The sequence below is a fragment of the Brachionichthys hirsutus genome, chromosome 3, assembly GCF_040956055.1.
Source record: "Brachionichthys hirsutus isolate HB-005 chromosome 3, CSIRO-AGI_Bhir_v1, whole genome shotgun sequence".
In the NCBI taxonomy this organism is placed as follows: Eukaryota; Metazoa; Chordata; class Actinopteri; order Lophiiformes; family Brachionichthyidae; genus Brachionichthys; species Brachionichthys hirsutus.
In genome coordinates, this window is record NC_090899.1 from 16,578,187 (window position 1) to 16,604,815 (window position 26,629).

The window sequence follows — 26,629 nt, forward strand, 5'->3', positions numbered from 1 at the left end:
TGTGTGTGTGTGTGTTTGAATGGCAGTCTGTCTCTGTGTGGTCCTGCGATGTGCATTCGTGATGTACCCCGCCTCTCGCCCGTAGTCGGCTGGGATGGGCTGCGGCAACGCCAAGGAACGCTTGGGGACTGGTGCGGCAACGCCAAGGAACGCTTGGGGAATGGTGCGGCAACGCCAAGGAACGCTTGGGGACTGGTGCGGCAACGCCAAGGAACGCTTGGGGACTGGTGCGGCAACGCCAAGGAACGCTTGGGGACTGGTGCGGCAACGCCAAGGAACGCTTGGGGACTGGTGCGGCAACGACAAGAAACGCTTGGTGACTGGTGCGGCAACGCCAAGGAACGCTTGGTGACTGGTGCGGCAACGCCAAGAAACGCTTGGTGACTGGTGCGGCAACGACAAGAAACGCTTGGTGACTGGTGCGGCAACGACAAGAAACGCTTGGTGACTGGTGCGGCAACGCCAAGGAACGCTTGGTGACTGGTGCGGCAACGACAAGAAACGCTTGGTGACTGGTGCGGCAACGCCAAGAAACGCTTGGTGACTGGTGCGGCAACGCCAAGGAACGCTTGGTGACTGGTGCGGCAACGACAAGAAACGCTTGGTGACTGGTGCGGCAACGACAAGAAACGCTTGGTGACTGGTGCGGCAACGCCAAGAAACGCTTGGGGACTGGTGCGGCAACGCCAAGGAACGCTGAAGAATCGTGCGAAGAACGCTGCGTCGAAAGCACAGCCGACGAGTTCCATAAGGCAGAGCATGCCATTTGGTGCGCTTGGTTGTTCGTGCACCAAAGCTGGTTCTTACATTGGCTTCGTAAACCGATTTGTTCGTGAAACGAGTTGGGAAACTGAGGGTCCACTGTGTGTGTGTGTGTGTGTGTGTGTGTGTCCCTATGATGGCCTCTGGTGAATTCTCTTGAAGTGTTGCTATAATAAGCACCAACGTCTGCTAAACCTGGGCTAACATTACAAGCTAATCAGGCTGTTCACTTTGCTTCACACCAGACGAAGGCATTCCAGATTACATTGTATCATGTGAAGCATTTACAGATCCAGTCTTAGACCTGCTCATTTGGGACAGAACAATGATTTTTATGCTGCTTTGATATAAAATCCCACTCTGTCATCGTTTTCAAACACAGTGCATTTATATCTACTCAAATCTTCTTCTGGCCAAATACTAACTTCAGTCGCTGTTGTTGCCTGGAGGTGGAGAAGCTTGCCCGGACCTTATTCCTGTGGAAGATTGATGTCCATGAACAGAAGGAAAAAGTGTATGAGATGAGACGCTGGAATGAAGCTCTGGTGACCAACATGCTGCCTGAACATGTAGCACGACACTTTCTGGGCTCCAAAAAAAGGGACGAGGTAAATTCACAATGATGCCACGCCTTCCTTTGCTTGTTTCATATTAACCGAGAGTCACAATTTCCTACTTGATTCTTGTTCCTGTCTTTCTCCCTCCAACGTTTGATGTCGTCTCGTCCCTTTGACCCGTTGCAGGAGTTGTACAGCCAGTCCTACGATGAAATTGGTGTCATGTTTGCCTCAATCCCCAACTTCTCCGACTTCTACACAGAGGAGAGCATCAACAATGGAGGCATTGAATGCTTACGCTTCCTTAATGAGATCATCTCAGACTTTGACAGTGTAAGACACACCATTCCTCTTGCTCTCTGTAGCTACTGGGGGCCAGTGTTGAACAGGAACCCTGCCCCCCCCCCCCCCCCCCCCCTCGGTACATGCTTTGGAATGCCATGCCATCAGACATGAACATGACAGTTGCTTTTAAGTCAAGGCCAAGCTATGGGTTGAAAAAAGATCAACTATGTCAACACTGAAGAATATTTGCTTACAAATTGCACATAATTTCTTCTCCTTCCTTAAAGCACTTGCTAGACTCTCTTCTTGTTAGTCTTAGCTGCTATTTCACTGTGTTCTATGTGTATTGTCTTTCCTTATACAGTACCAGTACACACCCAATTCAGTTTTATTTATATAGCTCCAGATCACAACAGGAAGTCATCTCAAGGCACTTTACAGGATTAGCAGGGAAAGACAGAACCCAACTAGACCCACAAGAGCAAGAACTTTGGAGACGGAGGCAAGGAGAAACATCCCTTCAACAGGCAGAAACCTTGGACAGAAGGTCCGAAGACTCATTTAGCAATAGGGTCTTCGGAATGTAACAACGAATACATGTACAGGAAATACTGAAACTAACACTATAATTGCTGATCAGTGATGGTAATCATTGGACAGTCACACGTCCAGGTTCTGCAGCACCATGGATGGAAGGACCTGGAGATGGAGACAGAAGGAGAGGGCACACAACTACGGGGAAGAAAGAGAAATTAGTGACATGTATTTATAAAATGTGAGTCACCAAATGGAGGAGGAGCTCAGTGTGTCAAAGTTGGTCATGCCAGCAGTCGAGGCCGATGACAACATATCTGAATCTGATCTATTGTGTCAAAGGCTGCACTGAGAACCAGAAAGATAAGCACAGAGAAGTCCGTTATCAGATGCTATTAAAAGGTCATTGGTGACATTAGCAGGCATTCCAGCAGGTTTGGACATGTCCAGAGGAGAGACAGGGACTATATCGGTAGAAGGATGCTGAGGATGGAACTACCAGGGGACAGGGCTAGAGGACGACCCAGGAGAAGAGACATGGACGTAGTGAGGGAGGACATGAGAGTGGCTGGTGTTGGGGAGGACGATGCAAAGGACAGGGCTAGAGGACGACCCAGGAGAAGAGACATGGACGTAGTGAGGGAGGACATGAGAGTGGCTGGTGTTGGGGAGGAAGATGCAAAGGACAGGACTAGAGGACGACCCAGAAGAAGAGACATGGACGTAGTGAGGGAGGACATGAGAGTGGATGGTGTTGGGGAGGACGATGCAAAGGACAGGACTAGAGGACGACCCAGGAGAAGAGACATGGACGTAGTGAGGGAGGACATGAGAGTGGCTGGTGTTGGGGAGGACGATGCAAAGGACAGGGCTAGAGGACGACCCAGGAGAAGAGACATGGACGTAGTGAGGGAGGACATGAGAGTGGTTGGTGTTGGGGAGGACGATGCAAAGGACAGGGCTAGAGGACGACCCAGGAGAAGAGACATGGACGTAGTGAGGGAGGACATGAGAGTGGTTGGTGTTGGGGAGGACGATGATTTGCTGTGGCGACCCCAGATGGGACGAGCCGAAGCAGAAAGAGCGGCTCTCCTCAGGTCCAGCAGCATGTGAGTGTCGAACGGGAAAGAGCCGTTAGTCCAGCACAAGACACCAAGACACCAAGACACCAAGACACCAAGACACCAATCACAATGAAGCTCTGCCCCCAAGTTACCTGAAGCACACTCAGCAAAGCACCAGCGCCACTCTGTTCCTGCATGGGGCACCATTATATACAGACTGTATTGTCAGTATTGCGACACCATTGGTGCTGATGGTGTGTGTTTCATTCTTTCCTCTTCCTCTTATCTAGAGTAACATTTGTCTTGTATTCTGTCCAGCTGCTGGATGAGCCTCAGTTCCGCTGCATCACAAAGATCAAGACTATCGGCAGCACCTACATGGCGGCGTCAGGCGTCACCCCAGACGTCAGCAGCTACACCTGCATGAAGGTGTGCATTGTCACATGGCCTCATGTTTGATTCAGTTTAGATATGAATGTGAAATGATGGCATGATTCTGTTTCTGCTCCTTGTTTTGAATAGTATTGCTATTGTGCTGGTTTCCTGTTTGTGTGACAGAAGGAGGACTCTGACAGCGAGCGCTGGCAGCACCTGGCCGACCTGGCCGACTTTGCTCTGGCGATGAAGGTCACACTCATGAACATCAACTACCAATCATTCAACAACTTCATGCTGCGCATCGGTATGTACCGTGTGTGTACTTTATGAGCGTGTCTGCTTGTACCTTGTTTTGTTGTGGTGGTGACGAAGCCGCACCGCAAGATGGACTGTCGGAGCGTTACGGCTGCCGTAGTCGGGAGCCTCGCGGCGTGATACGTACCGGTGCTGTCCTTCACCATAGTATTATAGTCGGGAGCCTTGCGGAGTGATACGTACCGGTGCTGTCCTTCACCATAGTATTATAGTCGGGAGCCTCGTGGCATGATACGTACCGGTGCTGTCCTTCAACATAGTATTATAGTCGGGAGCCTCCCGGAGTGATGCGTACCGGTGCTGTCCTTCACCATAGTATTATGGTCAGGAGCCTCGTGGAGTGATACGTACCGGTGCTGTCCTTCAACATAGTATTATAGTCGGGAGCCTCGCGGCATGATACGTACCGGTGCTGTCCTTCAACATAGTATTATAGTCGGGAGCCTCGCGGAGTGATGCGTACCGGTGCTGTCCTTCACCATAGTATTATGGTCAGGAGCCTCGTGGAGTGATACGTACCGGTGCTGTCCTTCAACATAGTATTATAGTCAGGAGCCTCGCGGAGGGATACGTACCGGTGCTGTCCTTCAACATAGTATTATAGTCAAGAGCCTCGCGGAGGGATACGTACCGGTGCTGTCCTTCAACATAGTATTATGGTCAGTAGCCTTGTGGAGTGATACGTAATACGTACCGGTGCTGTCCTTCAACATAGTATTATGGTCAGGAGCCTCGCGGAGTGATACGTACCGGTGCTGTCCTTCAACATAGTATTATGGTCAGGAGCCTCCCGGAGGGATACGTACCGGTGCTGTCCTTCAACATAGTATTATAGTCAGGAGCCTTGTGGAGTGATACGTAATACGTACCGGTGCTGTCCTTCAACATAGTATTATAGTCAGGAGCCTCGCGGAGTGATACGTACCGGTGCTGTCCTTCACCATAGTATTGTGGTCAGGAGCCTCGTGGAGTGATACGTACCGGTGCTGTCCTTCAACATAGTATTATAGTCAGGAGCCTCGCGGAGGGATATGTACCGGTGCTGTCCTTCAACATAGTATTATAGTCAGGAGCCTTGTGGAGTGATACGTACCGGTGCTCTCCTTCAACATAGTATTATAGTCAGGAGCCTCGCGGAGTGATACGTACCGATGCTGTCCTTCAACATAGTATTATAGTCAGGAGCCTCGCAGAGGGATACATACCGGTGCTGTCCTACAACATAGTATTATCGTCAGGAGCCTTGCGGAGTGATACGTACCGGTGCTGTCCTTCAACATAGTATTATGGCGTGCTGACTCAGCGGAGTTTCAACTCGAGGCTGTCAGTCCCGCAGCAGAACACGGGAATAGAGCAGCGGCGAGAGAATCCAGCATTAATGAATCAGTGGAGGAAGAGGAGGAAGCAAGAAGAAGACCTGCAGCAACTCGGCTCCTGCGATCTGCGACTCCGAGCGCCGATCTCACCGATACTGTATAAACCCAAGTGAAGCAAGCTAACTAGCTAACTAGCAAACTAGCGTATCATCATCATCCCCGGTGGATTAACCAAAGAACTCCAACCTTTCAACGTTAAACTGCGAGCTGCCTGGGAGCGCTGGATGACAGAAGAACACACTTTCACCAAGACAGGGAGGCGACGCCGGGCGAGTTTCACCTTGAGAATCAGTTGAATAAAGTTTGACTTATCTGACTTCATTTCGCTTAATGCGCCTTAAAACCCGGTGCGCCTTTTGCATGAAAAAAGACCTGTTCATTGATGTTGCGCGAAGTTACGCCTTATAATAAGGTGCACTTTATGGTCTGAAAAATACGGTAGTTTATTGTCAATGAGGGTTCACAGACTAGGAAATTTCCTCTGTGAAGTTGTGTAACAGTAACGACAATTATTAAATGCTAGCTACAGCGCTATGATGTAGCGTACGTCCTAAGATAGACTAAGTTACAAAAAACATATTGATACAGAACCCACCACAGCAGCATCAGGAGTGGATACACAGATGTGTATTAGCAGTAGTAAAACTAGTATAATCACGCAGTTCAAATAGAACAGTGCAAGTTACCGGTAGTAAAATGTTCATGATACATGTTACAGCAGAGGGGAAGAAGCTGTTCTTGTGGCGGGCGGTTCTGCTCCGGATGGACCGTAGCCTCCTGCCTGAGGGGAGAGGGTCAAAGAGTCCGTGTCCAGGGTGGGAAGGGTCGGCTGTGATCCGACCTGCACGCCTCCGAGTCCTGGAGACATACAGGTCCTGGAGCGATGGCAGTTTGCAGCCGATCACCTTCTCCGCAGCACGTACAATGCGCTGCAGTCTGTGTCTGTCCCTGGTGGTGGCGCCAGCGTACCACACGGTGATGGAGGAGGTGAGGACAGACTCCACGATGGAGGTGTAGAACTGCACCAACATCTGGGTCGGCAGCTTGAGTTTCCTCAGCTGCTGCAGGAAGTACATCCTCTGCTGAGCCTTCTTGGTGAGGGAGCTGATGGTCGGCTCCCACTTGAGGTCCTGGGTGATGGTGGTGTCCAGGAAGCAGAAAGAGTCCACGATGGAGACGGGGGTAGGGGAGTCTGTGAGGGCGAGGGGGGACGGTGGGGCTGTGACTTTCCTGAAGTCGACAATCATCTCCACTGTTTTCTGGCTGTTCAGCTCCAGGTTGTTGCTGCTACACCAGGACACCAGCCGGTCCACCTCCCTCCTGTAGGCGGACTCATCACCGTCCGAGATGAGCCCGATGAGGGTGGTGTCGTCCGCAAACTTAATCAGTTTGACGGACTGATGGCTGGAGGTGCAGCAGTTGGTGTACAGGGAGAAGAGCCAGGGGGAAAGTACACAGCCCTGGGGGGGATCCGGTGCTGATAGTCCGAGTGTCTGAGACCGTAGACCCCAGCCGCACATGCTGCCTCCGGTTTGTCAGGAAGTCAGTGATCCACCTGCAGAGGCAGTCGGGCACGTAAATCAAATTGTTTAGCAGAATTTTGGGGGCATTTTTGCTTTTATTGGCTGGAATAGCCAAGGATGTGTGACTGGAAGTGAGAGAGAGAACAAGGGGTCGACATGCGGCAATGGGTCATGAGCTGGAACTAAACCTACACCCACCATGCGAGGTTTGGACCCACTGTAAATAAGGCACATACCTCAAGATTAATTAACAGAAACAGGCTGCAATGACCTCAATAAATCATGAACACTGTGCTCATGATGTGCTAAATGCTTTGCAAAAATGACTATTTGAGTCATGACTATATTATGTTTTTGTAATTTAATTCAATATTTCATATTGTACAGACTTATTTTGTTTAACTCCTTGTTTTCCAATTAAAATCGGTTAACCAAAGTTTTTTTTTAGTTAATGTTACCTTTATTTAACTAGGTCAGTTAAGAACACAATTCTCATTTACAATGACGACCTGGCCAAGCATCTTGGCCTGGTAACACAAAAAGTTAAAACATATTCAATAAAGTTTTCAAGCAACAGTGACAATAAACACTACACAATATAAAAATTAGTATAGAAGCAAAAATACGTGCACGGATCTTGAAGGATTGCAATAATTAAACTTTGAAGGAGGCAATAGACACAAAAGCTCCCATATCGTGAAAAGCTCACGTTCCCATGTTTTTATCATCGCGCCGTGTGTGTGTGTGTGTGTGTGTGATGATGATGAATATATTTATTAGATAGAATGTTGGAGTACAAGTACAGTCAAAGGGGAGCATTTCAAAAAAGCCCTTGGGGTCTTGTTTCCGTTGAAAGTCCTTCGTACATAAATCATTGTAGGGTTCTACCAAACCCTCTTCCGGTTCTTGTTCTCCGTTGTGGGTGCGTATTCAGTGAGGAGAATGTGGGTTAAGATTAAGACATTTATATAATTAACAGATCAGTACAAGTTAGTTCAGATATCAGCGCTGAGATTCCAACACAGCTCTCGTGCCCGCGCTTGGTTGGAATGAAGATGCTTCCTGCTTCGTCCTCACGTCATTCTGTCCCCTGAAGGCGGGACTTTGCCCCAGCCAATCTAAGCCCATGTTTATCTGTGTTGTGTGTGACGTCACCAGATGAGATGTTCATGGAAATCGGTCAAACCTATACCAAATTGAATGTTGTGCGTTCCTAGTGGTGTCGGCGTGTAATTACGTTGTGGAATCCCATCTAATACGGAAATTCCCTGCAACTATCGACATTTAACAATACAAATAAAACTAATATTAAATTACTCAATTGATGCAAAATAACAATAAATAAAAAATAAATTACACCACAGATGCAAAATAGCAATAAATTACAAAGACACATAATATGTACGACGTAGGTGAAAGGTGTATTTTTAGGGCCGTTTTGAAGGAGGCCAAAGAGGTGCACGTTTTGAGGGCAGGAGTCAAACAGTTCCACCCTTAGGGGGCAGTATTGTAAAAAGATGATTTACCCATGTTAGTCCTATAGGAGGGGGTAATCAGGTTGTTGTTTGAGCTCCCTCTAGTGTTGTGGCTGTGGGTGTCACTAAATCTGTGGAGGTGTTTATTCAGGTATGCAGGGATTGAGGGGACTGAGGGCAGAGCTGCATTGACTATTTTAAATGCCAATCCCATTTTGAGTTGTTTAACCCTGTCTTCTACCCTGAGACATTTTAGGCTAGCAAAATGTCCAGGAAGAAGGTGGGTCATGGGCCCCAGATTGAGGAGTAGCCCAATCAGTTTGTTTTGGGAGGTTTGGAGCCTGGTTTTCAGGGACATTTTGATGTTGGAATACCAGGAGGTGCTAGCATAGTCAAAGAGGGGCTGAACGAGGCTCCAGCAAGCGTCCGGAGACAAAAGCAGACATTCTGCCCAAAAATCTTGTTCTCTGATTGACTTTTTTGATCACCTTAGTTGCCATACTATCGCCAGACAGGTATTTGTCAAGAACACAGCCCAAATAGGTAACCTCTTCTTTGCTGGAGATTACTGTATTATCGACTGTGACCTTGAAATCATCAACATTTATCTCACTTAGAGAGTGTTTAGACCCAAAAAGAATAGATTCTGTTTTACCAAGATGTAGTGACAGTTTGTTATCCGTAAGACAAGTACGGATTCTGGTGACCTCAGAGCTGAGAGCCTCCTCAACCTGCACTTTGTCCTCTCCCGAAATCAGGAGTGCTGAGTCATCAGCAAACAGGAACAATTTGCAGTTACTGGCCGCAGTATTTGCCCGAGTCTACTTCACGCTTGACGTAGTCGGTCAGATATATGAGGCATGTGTCAGTGGAGTGGGATGTTCTGAAGCCTGATTGGAATTCAAACAGCAGGCTATGCTCGGCGAGGTAGCGGTTGATTTGCTCCTGGATTATTCTCTCCATAACCTTTGAGACGGAACAAAGGATGGAAACAGGGCGGTAGTTGCCAGGTTCTAATTTGTTTCCTTTTTTATACAGAGGGATAACCCGCGCCGTCTTGAATTCCTGTGGGACGTGGCACTGATTGATGGATAAATTTATCAGATGGGTTACCACGGGGGCGATAGAGACAGCTGCATCTCTGAGGAACCGGGTGGGTATGTTGTCAAGGCCTGTGGCCTTGTTAGGTTGAAGGGCAATTAGTTGTTTTAGCACATCAACAGTATTTACAGGTGTGAAAGAGAAAGTGTCCTTTTTAGCACCGAGCTTCTCATAGTGAGTCTGGATGTGGTCAGAACCGTACAGACCTGAATGTGGGGGGAGTTTGCTGACCAACAGGGGGCAATAGTGGTGAAAAAGCTGTTAAAACAATTAGCTACCACCAACCTGTCGGTCTGGAGCGAACCACTTGAGTTAATGCAGATATTACTGGTTTTTGTTTGGAGTCTGTTGCTGCAGCCTAATTGTTTTAGGGCCTCCCACAGTTTTTGTGGGTTGCTTTTGTTTGCCTCAATGTTCTCATTTAAGAAATTCTTTTTGGCATTTTGTATCATTTTGTTAACCACATTGCGTAGTTTTCTGCTTTTTTCAAGTAGTTCCTCGTTGTTGGTTTTTCTGTACTCAGAGTAACATTTGTTTCTGAGCTTGATGGCATTCAATATTTCCCCCTTCATCCAAGGTTCTGTACGGGCTCTGACCCAAACAGCTGTTATGGGTGCTATCTTATCGACTACGGACAGAAATGCAGATTTAAAGGAAGACCAGGTCCCCTCGACAGAGGCGGAGTTTAATGCATCAGACCAATCAGTTTCCTCCAGCGCTGTTGGTGTGTGTGTGTGTGTGTTTGTGTAGACACTCTCCCCCGATTGAGCTCCGCATGTCCAGCTCTCCCTCTGTCTCCTGCATGAGTCGAACAAGAAGAACAGAGTGGATAAAGTTTCTTTTTTGTGGTAATATTCCGGCGAAAATTGCCAAACAAAAATAGCTGTTTGCTGAATTGTCCCTCACGGGTTACCATGGTAGCGCTACTGCGCGCGTCGCTCGCTATGAACGAGCTGCGCGATTTAATTGCTGCACCCTCACTCATCGAACACGCTTTTCATTCCAACATACTGTTGCTTTCGGGTTTAGATAGAGAGGTTTGAGACAGACATGAGGGACGCTGTCCTGCAGCATCTGTTTGAGACAGAAATGAGGGACGCTGTCCTGTAGCATCTGTTTGAGACAGACATGAGGGACGCTGTCCTGCAGCATCTGTTTGAGACAGAAATGAGGGACGCTGTCCTGCAGCATCTGTTTGAGACAGACATGAGGGACGCTGTCCTGCAGCATCTGTTTGAGACAGAAATGAGGGACGCTGTCCTGTAGCATCTGTTTGAGACAGACATGAGGGACGCTGTCCTGCAGCATCTGTTTGAGACAGAAATGAGGGACGCTGTCCTGCAGCATCTGTTTGAGACAGACATGAGGGACGCTGTCCTGCAGCATCTGTTTGAGACAGACATGAGGGACGCTGTCCTGCAGCATCTGTTTGAGACAGAAATGAGGGACGCTGTCCTGCAGCATCTGTTTGAGACAGAAATGATGGACGCTGTCCTGCAGCATCTGTTTGAGACAGAAATGAGGGACGCTGTCCTGTAGCATCTGTTTGAGACAGAAATGAGGGACGCTGTCCTGCAGCATCTGTTTGAGACAGACATGAGGGACGCTGTCCTGCAGCATCTGTTTGAGACAGAAATGAGGGACGCTGTCCTGCAGCATCTGTTTGAGACAGAAATGATGGACGCTGTCCTGCAGCATCTGTTTGAGACAGACATGAGGGACGCTGTCCTGCAGCATCTGTTTGAGACAGACATGAGGGACGCTGTCCTGCAGCATCGGTTTGAGACAGAAATGAGGGACGCTGTCTTGCAGCATCTGTTTGAGACAGACATGAGGGACGCTGTCCTGCAGCATCTGTTTGAGACAGAAATGAGGGACGCTGTCCTGCAGCATCTGTTTAAGACAGAAATGAGGGACGCTGTCCTGCAGCATCTGTTTGAGACAGACATGAGGGACGCTGTCCTGCAGCATCTGTTTGAGACAGACATGAGGGACGCTGTCCTGCAGCATCTGTTTGAGACAGACATGAGGGACGCTGTCCTGCAGCATCTGTTTGAGACAGAAATGAGGGACGCTGTCCTGCAGCATCTGTTTGAGACAGAAATGATGGACGCTGTCCTGCAGCATCTGTTTGAGACAGAAATGAGGGACGCTGTCCTGTAGCATCTGTTTGAGACAGAAATGAGGGACGCTGTCCTGCAGCATCTGTTTGAGACAGAAATGAGGGACGCTGTCCTGCAGCATCTGTTTGAGACAGACATGAGGGACGCTGTCCTGCAGCATCTGTTTGAGACAGACATGAGGGACGCTGTCCTGCAGCATCTGTTTGAGACAGAAATGAGGGACGCTGTCCTGCAGCATCTGTTTGAGACAGAAATGATGGACGCTGTCCTGCAGCATCTGTTTGAGACAGACATGAGGGACGCTGTCCTGCAGCATCTGTTTGAGACAGACATGAGGGACGCTGTCCTGCAGCATCGGTTTGAGACAGAAATGAGGGACGCTGTCTTGCAGCATCTGTTTGAGACAGACATGAGGGACGCTGTCCTGCAGCATCTGTTTGAGACAGAAATGAGGGACGCTGTCCTGCAGCATCTGTTTAAGACAGAAATGAGGGACGCTGTCCTGCAGCATCTGTTTGAGACAGACATGAGGGACGCTGTCCTGCAGCATCTGTTTGAGATAGAAATGAGGGACGCTGTCCTGCAGCATCTGTTTAAGACAGAAATGAGGGACGCTGTCCTGCAGCATCTGTTTGAGACAGACATGAGGGACGCTGTCCTGCAGCATCGGTTTGAGACAGAAATGAGGGACGCTGTCTTGCAGCATCTGTTTGAGACAGACATGAGGGACGCTGTCCTGCAGCATCTGTTTAAGACAGAAATGAGGGACGCTGTCCTGCAGCATCTGTTTGAGACAGAAATGAGGGACGCTGTCCTGCAGCATCTGTCTGAGACAGGAATGAGGGACGCTGTCCTGCAGCATCTGTTTGAGACAGAAATGAGGGACGCTGTCCTGCAGCATCTGCTTGAGACAGACATGAGGGACGCTGTCCTGCAGCATCTGTTTGAGACAGAAATGAGGGACGCTGTCCTGCAGCATCTGTTTGAGACAGACATGAGGGACGCTGTCCTGCAGCATCTGTTTGAGACAGACATGAGGGACGCTGTCCTGCAGCATCGGTTTGAGACAGAAATGAGGGACGCTGTCTTGCAGCATCTGTTTGAGACAGACATGAGGGACGCTGTCCTGCAGCATCTGTGTGAGACAGAAATGAGGGACGCTGTCCTGCAGCATCTGTTTGAGACAGACATGAGGGACGCTGTCCTGCAGCATCGGTTTGAGACAGAAATGAGGGACGCTGTCCTGCAGCATCTGTTTAAGACAGAAATGAGGGACGCTGTCCTGCAGCATCTGTTTGAGACAGAAATGAGGGACGCTGTCCTGCAGCATCTGTTTGAGACAGAAACGAGGGACGCTGTCCGGCAGCATCTGTTTGAGACAGAAACGAGGGACGCTGTCCTTCAGCATCTGTTTGAGACAGAAATGAGGGACGCTGTCCTGCAGCATCTGTTTGAGACAGAAATGAGGGACGCTGTCCTGCAGCATCTGTTTGAGACAGAAATGAGGGACGCTGTCCTGCAGCATCTGTTTGAGACAGAAACGAGGGACGCTGTCCTGCAGCATCTGTTTGAGACAGAAACGAGGGACGCTGTCCTGCAGCATCTGTTTGAGACAGAAATGAGGGACGCTATTTTGACCAAAGTCTGTCACAGATATTTCATATGTGTTTGAGAACTGCGTGAACTTGTGGAAAAAGGGTAGAACATGTCTCCTTTCATGCCTACCTGTGATGTAAAGTGGACAATATGTTGACGTGCTGGGTTTTGTAAGGCAGCTGTGTCTGCTTCACCATATTCCATCTGTAACAATCTACCGTGACTGTTGAATGCATTATAATAACAAGAGACAAGCAGAGACTGCAGACCCCGCCTCCAAAAGACTATTGGATCTTGTGAGACAGTAAACAGGGCTTCTGGATCAGAGGGGCCAAACCTGCTCTAGCTTGCTGCTCCGGAACGGGACCAGATACAACTACAACTGTAACATATATGAAACTAGGATGAACTATGAGTGTTCACACCAAATTTGAAGTATCTAGCTCCAAATTGAGGTCAGGATGGACTCCTGAAAAATGCAGATTTTTGAAAGAAAATTAGCTCTCAGATCCGGATTGTGATCCGGATCCGGCCGAAATTAGTCCTGGTCATAGACCTTTAAGGAGTACTTATGTGTGATTCTTCTCAGATCCATACCGCCATGTGTTTTGAAGAAATTAAGAAAAATGTCAAAAAAGAATCCTTTAAAAAAATTCTAGAATCTGGATCCAGATCCGGATCAACGCCATTCTCGGGGAGGACCGAGCCACGGACAGAACCTTGCTTGTGTAAAAATCAAGTCGATTGGGTTACTAGTTTTTGAGTTATGCGCTCGGACAGACAAACAGACAAACAGACAGACAGACAGACCCAATGCAATACCCTCGCCTCCCCTTCGGCGAGGGTAACAAACAAAACTTATAAAACAAGTACGGTAATTTGTTTGGTAGCAGTCAAACAGCCAATGTCAATGCGTCCTTGTTTCCAGGTTTGAATAAGGGTGGAGTGTTAGCCGGAGTGATCGGTGCCCGAAAACCCCACTTCGACATCTGGGGCAACACTGTGAACGTGGCCAGTCGTATGGAGTCCACTGGGGTTATGGGAAACATCCAGGTAAAGCACACAACCCCAAAAAAACACGATGCTCATAACGGGCTCAGCTATGAGGCAGCTACCGCTGTTTGAGAGTGCTCCATTAATAAAGTTGAGTTGAGGATAAAACATGATTTTATTAATTTTTAGTCGTAGTCGTGATCGGAGCAAACCTCAACCTTGTTGTTCAGGACAGGAACCTAGAAGGACAGATGGAGGTGGACTTTGGTGTTCAGGACAGGACTCTAGAAGGACAGACGGTGGTGGACTTTGGTGTTCAGGACAGGAACCTAGAAGGACAGACGGTGGTGGACTTTGGTGTTCAGGACAGGACCCTAGAAGGACAGACGGTGGTGGACTTTGGTGTTCAGGACAGGACCCTAGAAGGACAGATGGAGGTGGACTTTGGTGTTCAGGACAGGACCCTAGAAGGACAGACGGTGGTGGACTTTGGTGTTCAGGACAGGACCCTAGAAGGACAGATGGTGGTGGACTTTGGTGTTCAGGACAGGACTCTAGAAGGACAGACGGTGGTGGACTTTGGTGTTCAGGACAGGACTCTAGAAGGACAGACGGTGGTGGACTTTGGTGTTCAGGACAGGAACCTAGAAGGACAGACGGTGGTGGACTTTGGTGTTCAGGACAGGACTCTAGAAGGACAGACGGTGGTGGACTTTGGTGTTCAGGACAGGACTCTAGAAGGACAGACGGTGGTGGACTTTGGTGTTCAGGACAGGACTCTAGAAGGACAGACGGTGGTGGACTTTGGTGTTCAGGACAGGAACCTAGAAGGACAGATGGAGGTGGACTTTGGTGTTCAGGACAGGACTCTAGAAGGACAGACGGTGGTGGACTTTGGTGTTCAGGACAGGAACCTAGAAGGACAGACGGTGGTGGACTTTGGTGTTCAGGACAGGAACCTAGAAGGACAGACGGTGGTGGACTTTGGTGTTCAGGACAGGACTCTAGAAGGACAGACGGTGGTGGACTTTGGTGTTCAGGACAGGACTCTAGAAGGACAGACGGTGGTGGACTTTGGTGTTCAGGACAGGAACCTAGAAGGACAGACGGTGGTGGACTTTGGTGTTCAGGACAGGACCCTAGAAGGACAGACGGTGGTGGACTTTGGTGTGCAATAATAATGTCTCTCATTTGACAGAGGGGCGGGGCCAGGAACCGATGGATGGCGTGTTTGTGTGAACTAATATAAATGACATGTAAAAACCATTACATGAAAGGATTTGGCCTTTTACAGATAGCAAAGTATGAATATGCAAAGTTCATTGTACAAATTACAGGGAAAAGATCAAAAGAATGAGTTTAATAATAATAAAATGTCATTAAATCATCCTTTGGAGCGCTCAAAGACAGCCAGACAGACCAGATTTCAAGACCTCGAAAAACTGATGTTTGACCGCCGCTGGTATACGTATATACAAACGTATATATAGGTATACAAACGTATACTGTGAGGACTTGTATCCTACATGAAGTAGGATTTACAGTGAAGCCTTGGATCACACCTGCTCCTCTTGCAAAGCGCCATTTGCTTTTTGTGGTGCTCTGCAAATATATTTACTTGTCTTGACTGCCCATCAGCTTTCCCCTATGGTGGGGGGGTGGGGGGGCGGGGGGGTCTTTGTCCCTCGACACAAATTATCGTGTTCATTCTTTCTTTTAAACAAGATAATTCATAATTTCCTGTCACTTCCTTTTTAGTTGTTTGTAAAAACAAATTCACTTATCAAATGTAAACATGCACACGCTCCCCAGTGATGTGCGTGTGTGTGTGTGTGCGTGCGTTTGTGTGCGTGTGCGCGTGCGTGTGCGTGCGCGGCGCCTGCAGGTGGTGGAGGACTGCTACTACATCCTGAAGGACTTCGGCTTCCGCTTCGTGAGGAGGGGGCCCGTCTTCGTGAAGGGGAAGGGACAACTGCTCACATATTTTCTGAAAGGCAGAGATAAACAAGGCTCATTTCTCAATGGCTCCTCTGTGACTCTACCACACCAAGTGGTGGACAGCTAAGGACCCCCCCCCCCACACACACACACACACACACACACACACACACACACACACAGAGACATGATTGAGAGTAGGCACTTTGGCTGTTGGGACATTGTGTTGTGAAATGACTCCAGGGAGTTTTTGGAATGATAAAATAAAATGCTGTGATACCAAAATAATGACACTGAACCACACACAAGGTGTGTGTGTGTGGTGGGGGGGGGGGGGCATAAACCAAATATACTGGGATAGAATAAAAGTTATTTATTTAGAAACGAGGAAGACGGGACCAACAGGTTCTGCTCAAATCAACAAAGTAATAAAACAGACTGAGGCTGCAAGCGCAACTGAAAACTCTTTATGCAATCCAACTATATATATACTTATACATAAACCAAATAAAAGCCAAATACGTGGGGGGGGCAGTACCCCTAACCCGAGTGTATCTAATGGCATGACAAAATCAGTATTGAGACGACACCTTCATTGAAACCAAACAGAGCAGAGGTCCGACACGGAGAAGCGCCGTGGCGAGCCACCCGGACGGCCACGCCCGGACGGCCACGCCCGAGGAGCTGGAAAAGCTTCAGCTGGGACGACTTCCTCTTGATTGGTGGATGAAGACAGGAAAGGACGACCAATCGGCAGGCTGCGTAGGCCACGCGGACCGCTTTCTACAAATCGGTGTTCTTAACTTTAAATGTCACCTGAGCGACGGACGGACTTGAATTATTGTCATGAGAGTAAATGAAGGGAAATGCATTACAAACACAGAAATCTAATGAGACGTTCACAAAGAAGGCCGCGCTGCGACCCTCGCTGGGGCGCCGCTTCACGGAACATATTGTTGTAAAACTGCAGCAGCTCAAGATGTTCCAGTTCTGTGCCATGTGGTAACACAATAAATAGTCTATTCAATCTGTCGTATTTATTTAATAGAGTATTAAGGCAGGCTGTCGTTTTAATTTCACATTTGAACCCCATTTGAATTATTACTGAAGGTCTTTCCTAGATTCAGTCTGGGTGCAAAATAAGGCAAGATTTACATTTAGCCCCTCAATTGTTCCGATAAGAGTGATATCTGGCATTCCCTTTCTTTTCTTTTTTTAAATCTATTTATTCGTTTCTTATGAACAACACATAAAACATTGAAGTACAGTACGCACAAATACTCAAACATACAAATGTACATGTAACTATACACACGTAGATAATTATAATTATAAAAACTGGCAATAATAATGGAGAGAAAGAAAAGAGAAAAAATAGGAGGGGGGGGGGGGGCAAGTTAGTCATACTTATGCATTTGTATGTTTATTTTTGCTAAGGTACTCCAAAAATTTTAACAGACAAACCAAAACACGGTTTATCAACAGCTGATTAGCTTCGTTAACGAGGCAATGAAGGGGTTAAAACCGCTTCGGCACAGAGACCAGAACCCTGAAATAAAACACAAGAATGTGGAATTTATGACACAAAAAAACCTGAACATGAAGGACAGAAGTAATTATTGAGACCACAATTTATGGCGAGTAGATATTGGTGTAATACTTGTTTAATAGTTATTACAAGTGTATAATATAAAGTTTATTGGTAAGATCATATACCTCTTTTTTTTATTTAATTAGAACAGGTGGAACGGGTTCTCTACCTTACGTCATGAAGTGAAGGGAAACAGATTAATGATCAGATTTAAGTAAATAATGACAGTTACATGTTTATTTGTTTAAACTCATGTTAAAATAGAAAGCCTTTATTGTCTTTGCATAGTGGATATACAAAGAGATTAGGAGCGCTGCTCCGTCCGGTGCGTAGTACAACATAATAATAATATAAGAAAATGCAAGTAGATGTGACATAAAATTCAGGTAGGATTTAAAGTGATCAGTGCATGCGGTGAGAGAAATAGTACATTAGTTATTGCACATTTAGATATTGCACATAGTGAGTAGTATTCCTGTATAGTCCTGGTTGTCGTTCTGATGGCTCTCGGTATAAAACTGTCTCTGAGTCTGTTGGTCCTGCTCTTGTTCAGCCTGTAGCGCCACCCTGAGGGCAACAGGTTGAACAAGGTGTGTCCAGGGTGGGAGGAGCCTCTGACGATGTTTGTAGCTCTGCTGAGGTAGCGAGAGCCGGTGATACAGTCCAGGGGGGGGGGGGGGAGGCAGAGAGCAGCCGGTGATACAGTCCAGGGGGGGGGGGGCAGAGAGCAGCCGGTGATACAGTCCAGGGGGGGGGGGGGGGGCAGAGAGCAGCCGGTGATACAGTCCAGGGGGGGGGGGGGGGGGCAGAGAGCAGCCGGTGATACAGTCCAGGGGGGGGGCAGAGAGCAGCCGGTGATACAGTCCAGGGAGGGCAGAGAGCAGCCGGTGATCTTCTGGGCTGTGTTGATCACTCTCTGCAGGGTTTTCCTCTCTGCTGCTGTGCACGCGGCGTACCACACCGTGATGCAGTACCCAGGATGCTCTCCAGGGGGCTCTGTAGAAGGCCACCAGCAGCTTCTCCTCCAGGTGGTTCCTCCTGAGCACCCTCAGGAAGTGGAGTTGCTGCTGGGCCTTCTTCACCACCGCCGTGGTGTTAGCAGACCAGGACAGGTCGTCGGTGATGTGGACCCCAGGAACCTGAATGAGGGGACCCCCTCCACGCAGCCCCCCATGATGGTCAGTGGACCCTCTCCACGCAGCCCCCCATGATGGTCAGTGGACCCCCTCCACGCAGCCCCCCATGATGGTCAGTGGAGCCTCTCCACGCAGCCCCCCATGATGGTCAGTGGACCCTCTCCACGCAGCCCCCCATGATGGTCAGTGGAGCCGGGTCAGTGGACCCCCTCCACGCAGCCCCCCATGATGGTCAGTGGACCCCCTCCACGCAGCCCCCCATGATGGTCAGTGGACCCTCTCCACGCAGCCCCCCATGGTGGTCAGTGGAGCCGGGTCTGGGCTGCGCTACGGAGGTCCATGATGAGTTCTTTAGTTTTCGTGGTGTTCAATGAAAGGTTATTCACCGAGCACCACGCCACCAGTTTACCAACCTCATCTCTGTACGCCGACTCGTCTCCGCCCGAGATGAGCCCGACCACGGTGGTGTCATCGGCAAACTTGGTGGATAAAAAGGCCTGCACGAGACGGCCAGAACCTCGATATCAGGGCAGCAGTGGGTCTCAACGGTCCTGCTGTTACAACACCACCCGTTGTGCACGTAAACACACAGCCCCCCCCCCCCCTCTGCCCCCCTCCTCTGCTCTTACCCGAGTCTCCCGTTCTGTCGTGCCGGTGTAGCGTCCGGTCCGCTAGCTGGACTGCAGCGTCGGGGATCAGCGGTTGTAGCCACGTCTCCGTGATAAGCATAACGTTGCAGTCCCGGACGAAGCTGTTTGTCGCGAGTTGTAAATCCAGTTCGTCCATTTTGTGAGTGATGGATCTGGCGTTGGTCAGGAAGAGGCTCGGGAGCGCTGGTCTGAGTGGTTGTTTTTGCAGCCTAACCTCTAGGCCCGACCGGCATCCTCGCTTCTGCTTCCTGTGCCTCCGCCGTCTCCGTCGCTTGCTAGGCGGGCTCAACATCCACGGAGATCCCGGTGGCCTCGCTACGTCCTGCGGGATTCCGTGTGAGCGTTGGTATTCCGAGTTAACGGGAATGTTGAGCCTCAGGCCGATGTCCAGTAAATCCTGACGACTGTATGTTAGAGTCGCCTCGCATAAATCAGTAAAAAGTAATAAAAAATAAATTTATTTAGGGGGGCTTAAGAATATTTATATATATATTCTTGTCTTCAGCAGTTAACGACACCACTGCTTTCTGCCGGTCATGAAAAGTCAAATGTCTCTGGGGTCATCCTTGTTACCAAATCCCCGGTTTGTTTTTCACCTGCGGACTCTGAGCTGGACGCACCTTCTTGCAATGCTAGTCAGTTAGCTGCTAACGGCGGAACTGTGCCGTTGGTGTTACGATCTGACTACGTTCTCATTTTCGTTCTAAACTACACGAAAGCTCCTTCCACCAGTTAACTGCACTGTACTGCACTGTACTGCACTGTACTGCACCTTACTGCACTGTACTGCACCGTACTGCACCGTACTGCACCGTACTGCACCGTAGAATACTGTGGAGACTTACAGTTCTTAACTTCTGACACCATGTACAATGAGGACACGGGACACGGTGGACTCACTCTCGATGGTAACGTCTTTATCAGATACCCAGAAGTCTCCTGCAACCGCATTGTGGGACTCGTAGTCCACTATACAGTGGTACCTCGACTTACGAATGTCCCTACATCCGAAATTTTCAGGTTACGAAGTTTCTGAATGGGAAAATATTGCCTCTTGTTACGGAAGCATTTCAGGATACGAGCGGCGAATAGCGCTATTCGCCGCTCCCAGAGTTCACCGAACGTAAACAAACTTGTAGCTGCTCTGCCATCTGCCTGGCAACCCGTTGCGTATGCGTGTATATCAGCATGCTATTCGTGTCCCCCTCGTGTCCCCCGGAAAAAGTGTTGACAAGTCGGGCTATTGCTCATTATGATGACGTCTGCCTCGCACATTTCCGACGGATTGTCAAAAGCCGGCAAAAGCAGACGTCATCGGATCAGTTTTTCAAGAAACGCGAGGCAGAAAACACCGCAAAGGACCAGTAAACAAAGAGGACAAAAAGTAACAGCTAACAGGTAGATTAATATTTAAAAAAAATATCATAATGTAGCGTCCGTCGGACGCTGGAATAAGCACACGACGGGTAACTCTGTGTGTGTGGGTGCCGCGGGGAGGAGGAGAACGGGAGAGCTGCGTAGCTCCCGCAGCTCTCCCGTTCTCCTCCTCCTCCCCGCGGCACCCACACACACACACCGCCCCTCCTCCCTGGATGCCTTTGCGGACTCTCTGCAGCGTAGGAATAATGAACACTCCTAAAACATGAACCGTTACAATACTTTTGCGGGGCTTGGAACGGATTAGTGCATTTACATTCAAAATGCGTCTCTACTTACGAAGTTTTCACGTTACGAGGTTAGTCCCGGAACGGATTAAATTCGTAAGCTGAGGTACCACTGTACGTACTACTACAATAATGGTATGTAATTAATTGTTATATGATCTCTTTATAAAAAGTTTGACTGTTCTGAATATTAAAGGGTTAATCAGGGACATTTTGAGAAGATGATGACTGAGTGAAGCAGAGAAAGAGGTCTTGTGACCAAATATGGTCACAAGACCAAAATGGAGGATCAGAGCCAAAATGAAGGTTCAGGTGAAGACACAGAGAAGGAGGGATGTAGCGGATATTTTGAGAAGATGAGAGCAAAGTGAAGAGCCACAGGACTCTGAACATGGCCGCCTGAACAAAATGGAGGAGCGGTGACTCCAGGACACAGAGGAACTAGGTGAAGGTTCAACTGAGGAACAGAGAGAGGCGGGTGGAGGACAGCGAAGGGGGGCCAAGAGATGACGTCCGCTCTCAACACCTGGGGTTCAGAAGGAGAAAAAGAGAAATACAGACTTTTTCTCAGAAAATACGTGACTAGTGTGGAGAATAACTGGAAGAGAGATCTCCGGAGCCTCGGCTAGCACCTCTCCCAGGAGGGTGCCTGGCAGCAAGTAAGTACGGAGATATCGAGACTTCGAGAGTTCGAGGAAGACAGCAATTGCATGCACTTCAAAGAGAAGACATTTTCAGCTATTTAACCAGCTGCACAGGAAGCTCGCTGAAACCACGAAGTGAGTCAGAGCGTTCTCGACGCTCCGAAGATCTCCTTCCTGTTCTGTACTTCAACGGAGAAAAGTGAAACTCCAACCTGAAGCGCAAACACACCCCGAGGTGATGGAGAAACCCAGCGAGACTTCAACATCAAAGAGCACCTCCAGCATCCTGCTCTGCACTGCAGAGGATTTAACACTTTCATTTGGGCCGAATGGAGTACGGAATATATATGTATACGAGTGTATATTTATGTCTCCTACAACCACGGGGTTTTTACACGGGATTGAGGAGATCCTGGAAGTATTCTTTCCGACAATAACCCCAGTCGAAGTCGGCCGTTCCCCACCTCCTCGATAAACAGCGTCGCTTTCTCCTACTGAGGCACCGGACAGTTTGCCAGAATTTCTTTGAGGCCGACTGAGTCCTCCTCCTGAGTCCTCCTCCTGAGTCCTCCTCCTGAGTCCTCCTCCCAGGCCTGAGTTTCCGTACTCAATACACTCGGCCTGCCTGTACCTGTCGGCTTCAATAAGAATCTTCATCTTGATGGCATCCCTTACTTCTGGTGTTCACCACTGAACCTGGTGGTGGACACCAGCAGTAACTCACCACCAGGTGTTAATCAGTTAACACCTGGTGGTGAACACCAGCAGTAACTCACCACCAGGTGTTAATCAGTTGACAGCTATGCCTCTCTTTACCTGAGTGTCCAAGACACGGCCGGAGGTCCGATGACATGACAACGAAGTCAATCATTGTCCTGGTGCCATGGGTACTTATGGACACCCCTGTGCTTGAACGTGGGACTTGTTATGGACAAACCATGACTAGCTGCCCACATGAGCGTTGAAGTCCCTGAGAAAAACAATGGCGCCCTAGTTGGAGCACAATCATGTACACTTCCCAGGGATTCTAGGAAGGCTGGGTACAACAGTGAGTGAGACACCCGTCTCTGACTGGAAGGCACAGGGAAGCAACCCTCTCAGTCACTGGGGTAAGTTCCATGCGTTAGCAACCTAGCGAGCCATAGCAAAGTTCTGCACAAAGCTAAACTGGAGGAGACACCCCGCGTCTGGTCAGAGCAGCTGCTACGTCACTAGAAGTGATTGATCGATGTTGCAGGCAGCACGTAGGATGAGTCACAAATACAGCATAACGTTCAAGTCTGAACAATAAATTACTTTATAGTTACTTTCAAGATTTTGATCTGCCACAATGACATCATGAATTTAAATGAAAATGCCTCAGTAATTTTTCAGTGAGATTAAAAAAGAGATCAATTAATTGCAGATCATAATTAATTACCGTATTTTTTGGATTATACGTCGCTCCGGATTGTAGGTCGCACCAGCCAAAAAATGCATAATTAAGAAGAAAAAAACATATATAGGTCGCACTGGAGGATAAGTCGCATTTTTGGGGAAAATTTATTTTATAAAATCCAACACCAAACAACATATAGCACAAAGAACATGCTAACACGTTTACCAAAATATCAGGTTTTATTCAGAATCACGAAATCCAAGGAAATCTTCATCCTCGGTGTCACTTTTGAACAACTCCCCCAACTCGGCAGGTAGACAAGACGCCGCTTCCTCTTCTACGTCGCTTACATCAGACTCGTCGTCAGTTGCAGTTCCAATTATTCCAGCCTTTCTGAATCCCGACAGGATGGTTGCGGTTGTCACTGAAGCCCATGCTTTGTCGATCCATTCAATGACTTCCAGGAAAGTTGCACGGCGCATTCTCCCGGTTGCCGTGAAGCTGTGCTCTCCATCCGTCATCCACTGCTCCCACAGGTTACGCAAAACTGCCTTAAAGCTCCTATTCACGGAGATATCAAGTGGCTGGAGTATTTTGGTTAAGCCTCCAGGGATGATGGCAGGTATGGAGTTGAGAACTTTTAATTTATTTTTTAACTGTGGTGTGATGTGCGCTCTCATGCTATCCATCACAAGCAGAGCTTTGCGTGCTCTAAAGAAGCCATCCGGTCGCTTATTGTAGCACTTTGTAAGCCACAAGTTCATCATTTCTTGATCAATCCACCCTTTCTCGTTCACGGCGATTTCAACTGAGGAGGATTGGATTTTTGGCATGGTTTTTCGTTTGAAAATGACCATCGGTGGCAGTTTTGATCCGTCTCCACAACATGCCAGCACCACTGTGAAGTGTGATCTCTCATGACCAGTTGTAACGATATTCACACTTTTTTGCCCTTTCTCTGCAACACTTCGGCCCATGGGGATGTCAAAAGTGAGGGGGACCTCGTCCATGTTAATAATATGATCCGGTGTCACGTTGTGATCACTTACATGCTTTTCAATGAACGCGCGGAAACTGTCAACCTTGGCTTGGAAGTCCGCTGGCAGTTTTTGGGACAGTGTCGTCCTAGCTCTGATAGAGAGGCGTTTGCGCTGCATGAAGCGGTAACACCAAGAAGGTCCTCCCGCAAAGCCGTTTATATTCACCTCCCTGGCAACCACTTGGGCGTGGAGACGCAACTGCACCGTTGACAAACCTCTCCCAGCAGCACGTTGTTCAAGCACCCATGCGTGAACTCGTTCCTCCAACTGCGGCCACCTAGCTTGTCGCCCGCGATTAGCTTTCTTTGTTTTCTTCATTTCAGTAAGCGTAACCTCCGCTTTTCGCCAGTCCCTTACAAGTTTTTCGCTCACTCCAAACTTTCTTTCTGCTGCTCGATTGCCGTTTTCGGCTCCATATTTCACTATCTGAAGCTTGTAAGCCGTGGAATATGACTTTCTTTTCGGCGCCATTTTCAATCAGCCCTTCTAATTGGTGTTTTTAGATAACAGGTGTGACAGATAACTATGAACCTCCAGAAACCGCGACAGATTCTGACGGGTCACAGAGTTCCCTGTAACACCTGTTATAGAAATGTGTAGGCTACTGTCTCTGCGCTCACAGATTTTGTAAAAAAAAGCATATATAAGTCGCTCCGATTTATAAGTCGCACCCCCGACCAAACTATGAAAAAAACCGCGACTTATAATCCGGAAAATACGGTAATTGCTCAAATCCATTTTTTTTGGACAGCAACATTTGGAACATCCATTCATGATCTGGCACCAAATCCATGCTGCTAAAAGGGACGCCAGTGATCTTTTCTTAGATCTTGCAAATGCCTTTGGATCTTCAGATCAGTTATTCTGGTGTGCCAAACCTCAACCCGGTCCAACCCTACTTTCAGGATATACACCTCATGCCACTTGGAAGTAGGAATTATGGCTGAACGTACTCCCCACTACCTTTCACAATGGCGATGGCGGTCATCATTCACGCATCACACTGGGTGGTTGGGGGGCATTCATCAGTCGGATTGGTGTACCCTGTTTGACTGCGGTGTGTTTTAGGTGATGTGCAACCAAGAAACAGGCTCCTTTTATCTGTGCAACAATGTTTATTAAGGTCAGACACAGACCCGGGACACTCGGAGGGAGTAATAACATCTAATTAATGTTGTGAAATAGCCAATCAGTGACCCAATTCTATCCCCAACAGTCCAACATGCACAACATTCATACAGCAGTGAATGAAACATGAGGAAATACAGAAATTGCAGACACACCAACACCCGTGACCTTACCTCTTAGAGCTTTGGTTCTGTATTGACGATAAGCCAAAACCATTCTGACACAACCGTGGCAGAGAGACCAGATAAAAGCCTTGGACGACGGTGCGATGCTTCACTGAAGAACACTTTGCAGGTTGACCAAGGCAGAGAATACCAAGGCTGGTTTAAAGATCATCGACAACACCTTACTGCCTGCAGATTCAACTCTGGTGCCTGCAATTTGGCCTTCTCCCACACCTGATGTGGACACTGACAGTTTATAACATTCCACTCGACAAGGTTGAAAAGCTGGAGCGTTTGGTCAGCTCTCGTACGAAAAAGGAATACTGGACCTCCCGGTGCAGAGGAGAGTCTTGAGACACTGTGGTTGCCAGGTCTGCTCCTACCTCGTCAACTGGAAGACAGCGGTCCTCAGCAGTGTCAATAGAGCAAGCAAGCGAGCATCAAGTTGGACGCGTTTAGGATCTGGTTAAAAGAAAACCATTCTGACACAAAGCAACACTCTCACAGCACCGAGGTCTAGTTGTGGAAGAGGTGCGCGGTCAAGAGCAGATGCTGAAGCATACCAGGCAGTCTCGCAGGGGAAACAGGCACAATGGACACAGTGGGAAGTGGAAACGGGGAAACTCTTGTGAAGGGCGCTGTCGGGGTGGAAGCACATCGAGTCAAGCCTGGCCTACTCTCTAAAGCACGAGATCGGAAGCCATTATCAGCGACTGTGCTTTCCCACTGAGATCACAGTAACAAAGCGACAGTGCTGTTACGACTCAGCGGAGGAGGCCCACGAACAAAAGAGCCTGAAGCACTAGGAGCCGGCGTTAGGGTTTACCCAGTGGAGGGGGGGTGTAGAGGGTTTGAAGGGCCGGTATTGTAACAGGCGATCAAATCCCTATATTGCTCTGGTAGCAGAGCATGGGGGGGGGGGGGGGGGGGGCACACCAGATGCAGATTCCAATGTCCGCTGTGGAGGTGCCGTAGGCTAATCAGGGTGTCCACCTGATGATCCCAGTGAAGCCTGTGATCCTTCTCACTCCATTCCCAGCAACAATAACCTCAGGATACGTGGACTCCGGGATTGGAACACGTAGCCCTTGTGCCACGTGGGCGTATGCACCCTGCCTAATATCAGCTGTGATTGGCTCGGTCCCCTCATGACCCAGAAAATCATAAATGGCTACAGAAACTGGATGAACATTGTGCTGCATGCAATTGTGAGT

General features: G+C 48.5%; 1 protein-coding gene across 1 annotated transcript in view; it reads left to right on the top strand.

Moving 5' to 3' along the window:
* Positions 1-17,037, top strand: part of LOC137917849 (adenylate cyclase type 3-like) — a 64,855-nt gene extending 47,818 nt beyond the window's left edge. The window contains exons 15-20 of the mRNA XM_068760588.1: positions 1,212-1,370; positions 1,506-1,652; positions 3,521-3,631; positions 3,761-3,884; positions 14,018-14,142; positions 15,968-17,037. Of these exons, the coding sequence (XP_068616689.1) occupies positions 1,212-1,370; positions 1,506-1,652; positions 3,521-3,631; positions 3,761-3,884; positions 14,018-14,142; positions 15,968-16,147 (846 nt within the window). The 3' untranslated portion in view covers positions 16,148-17,037. The remainder of the gene's footprint in view (positions 1-1,211; positions 1,371-1,505; positions 1,653-3,520; positions 3,632-3,760; positions 3,885-14,017; positions 14,143-15,967) is intronic.
* The last annotated feature ends 9,592 nt before the right edge of the window (positions 17,038-26,629 follow it).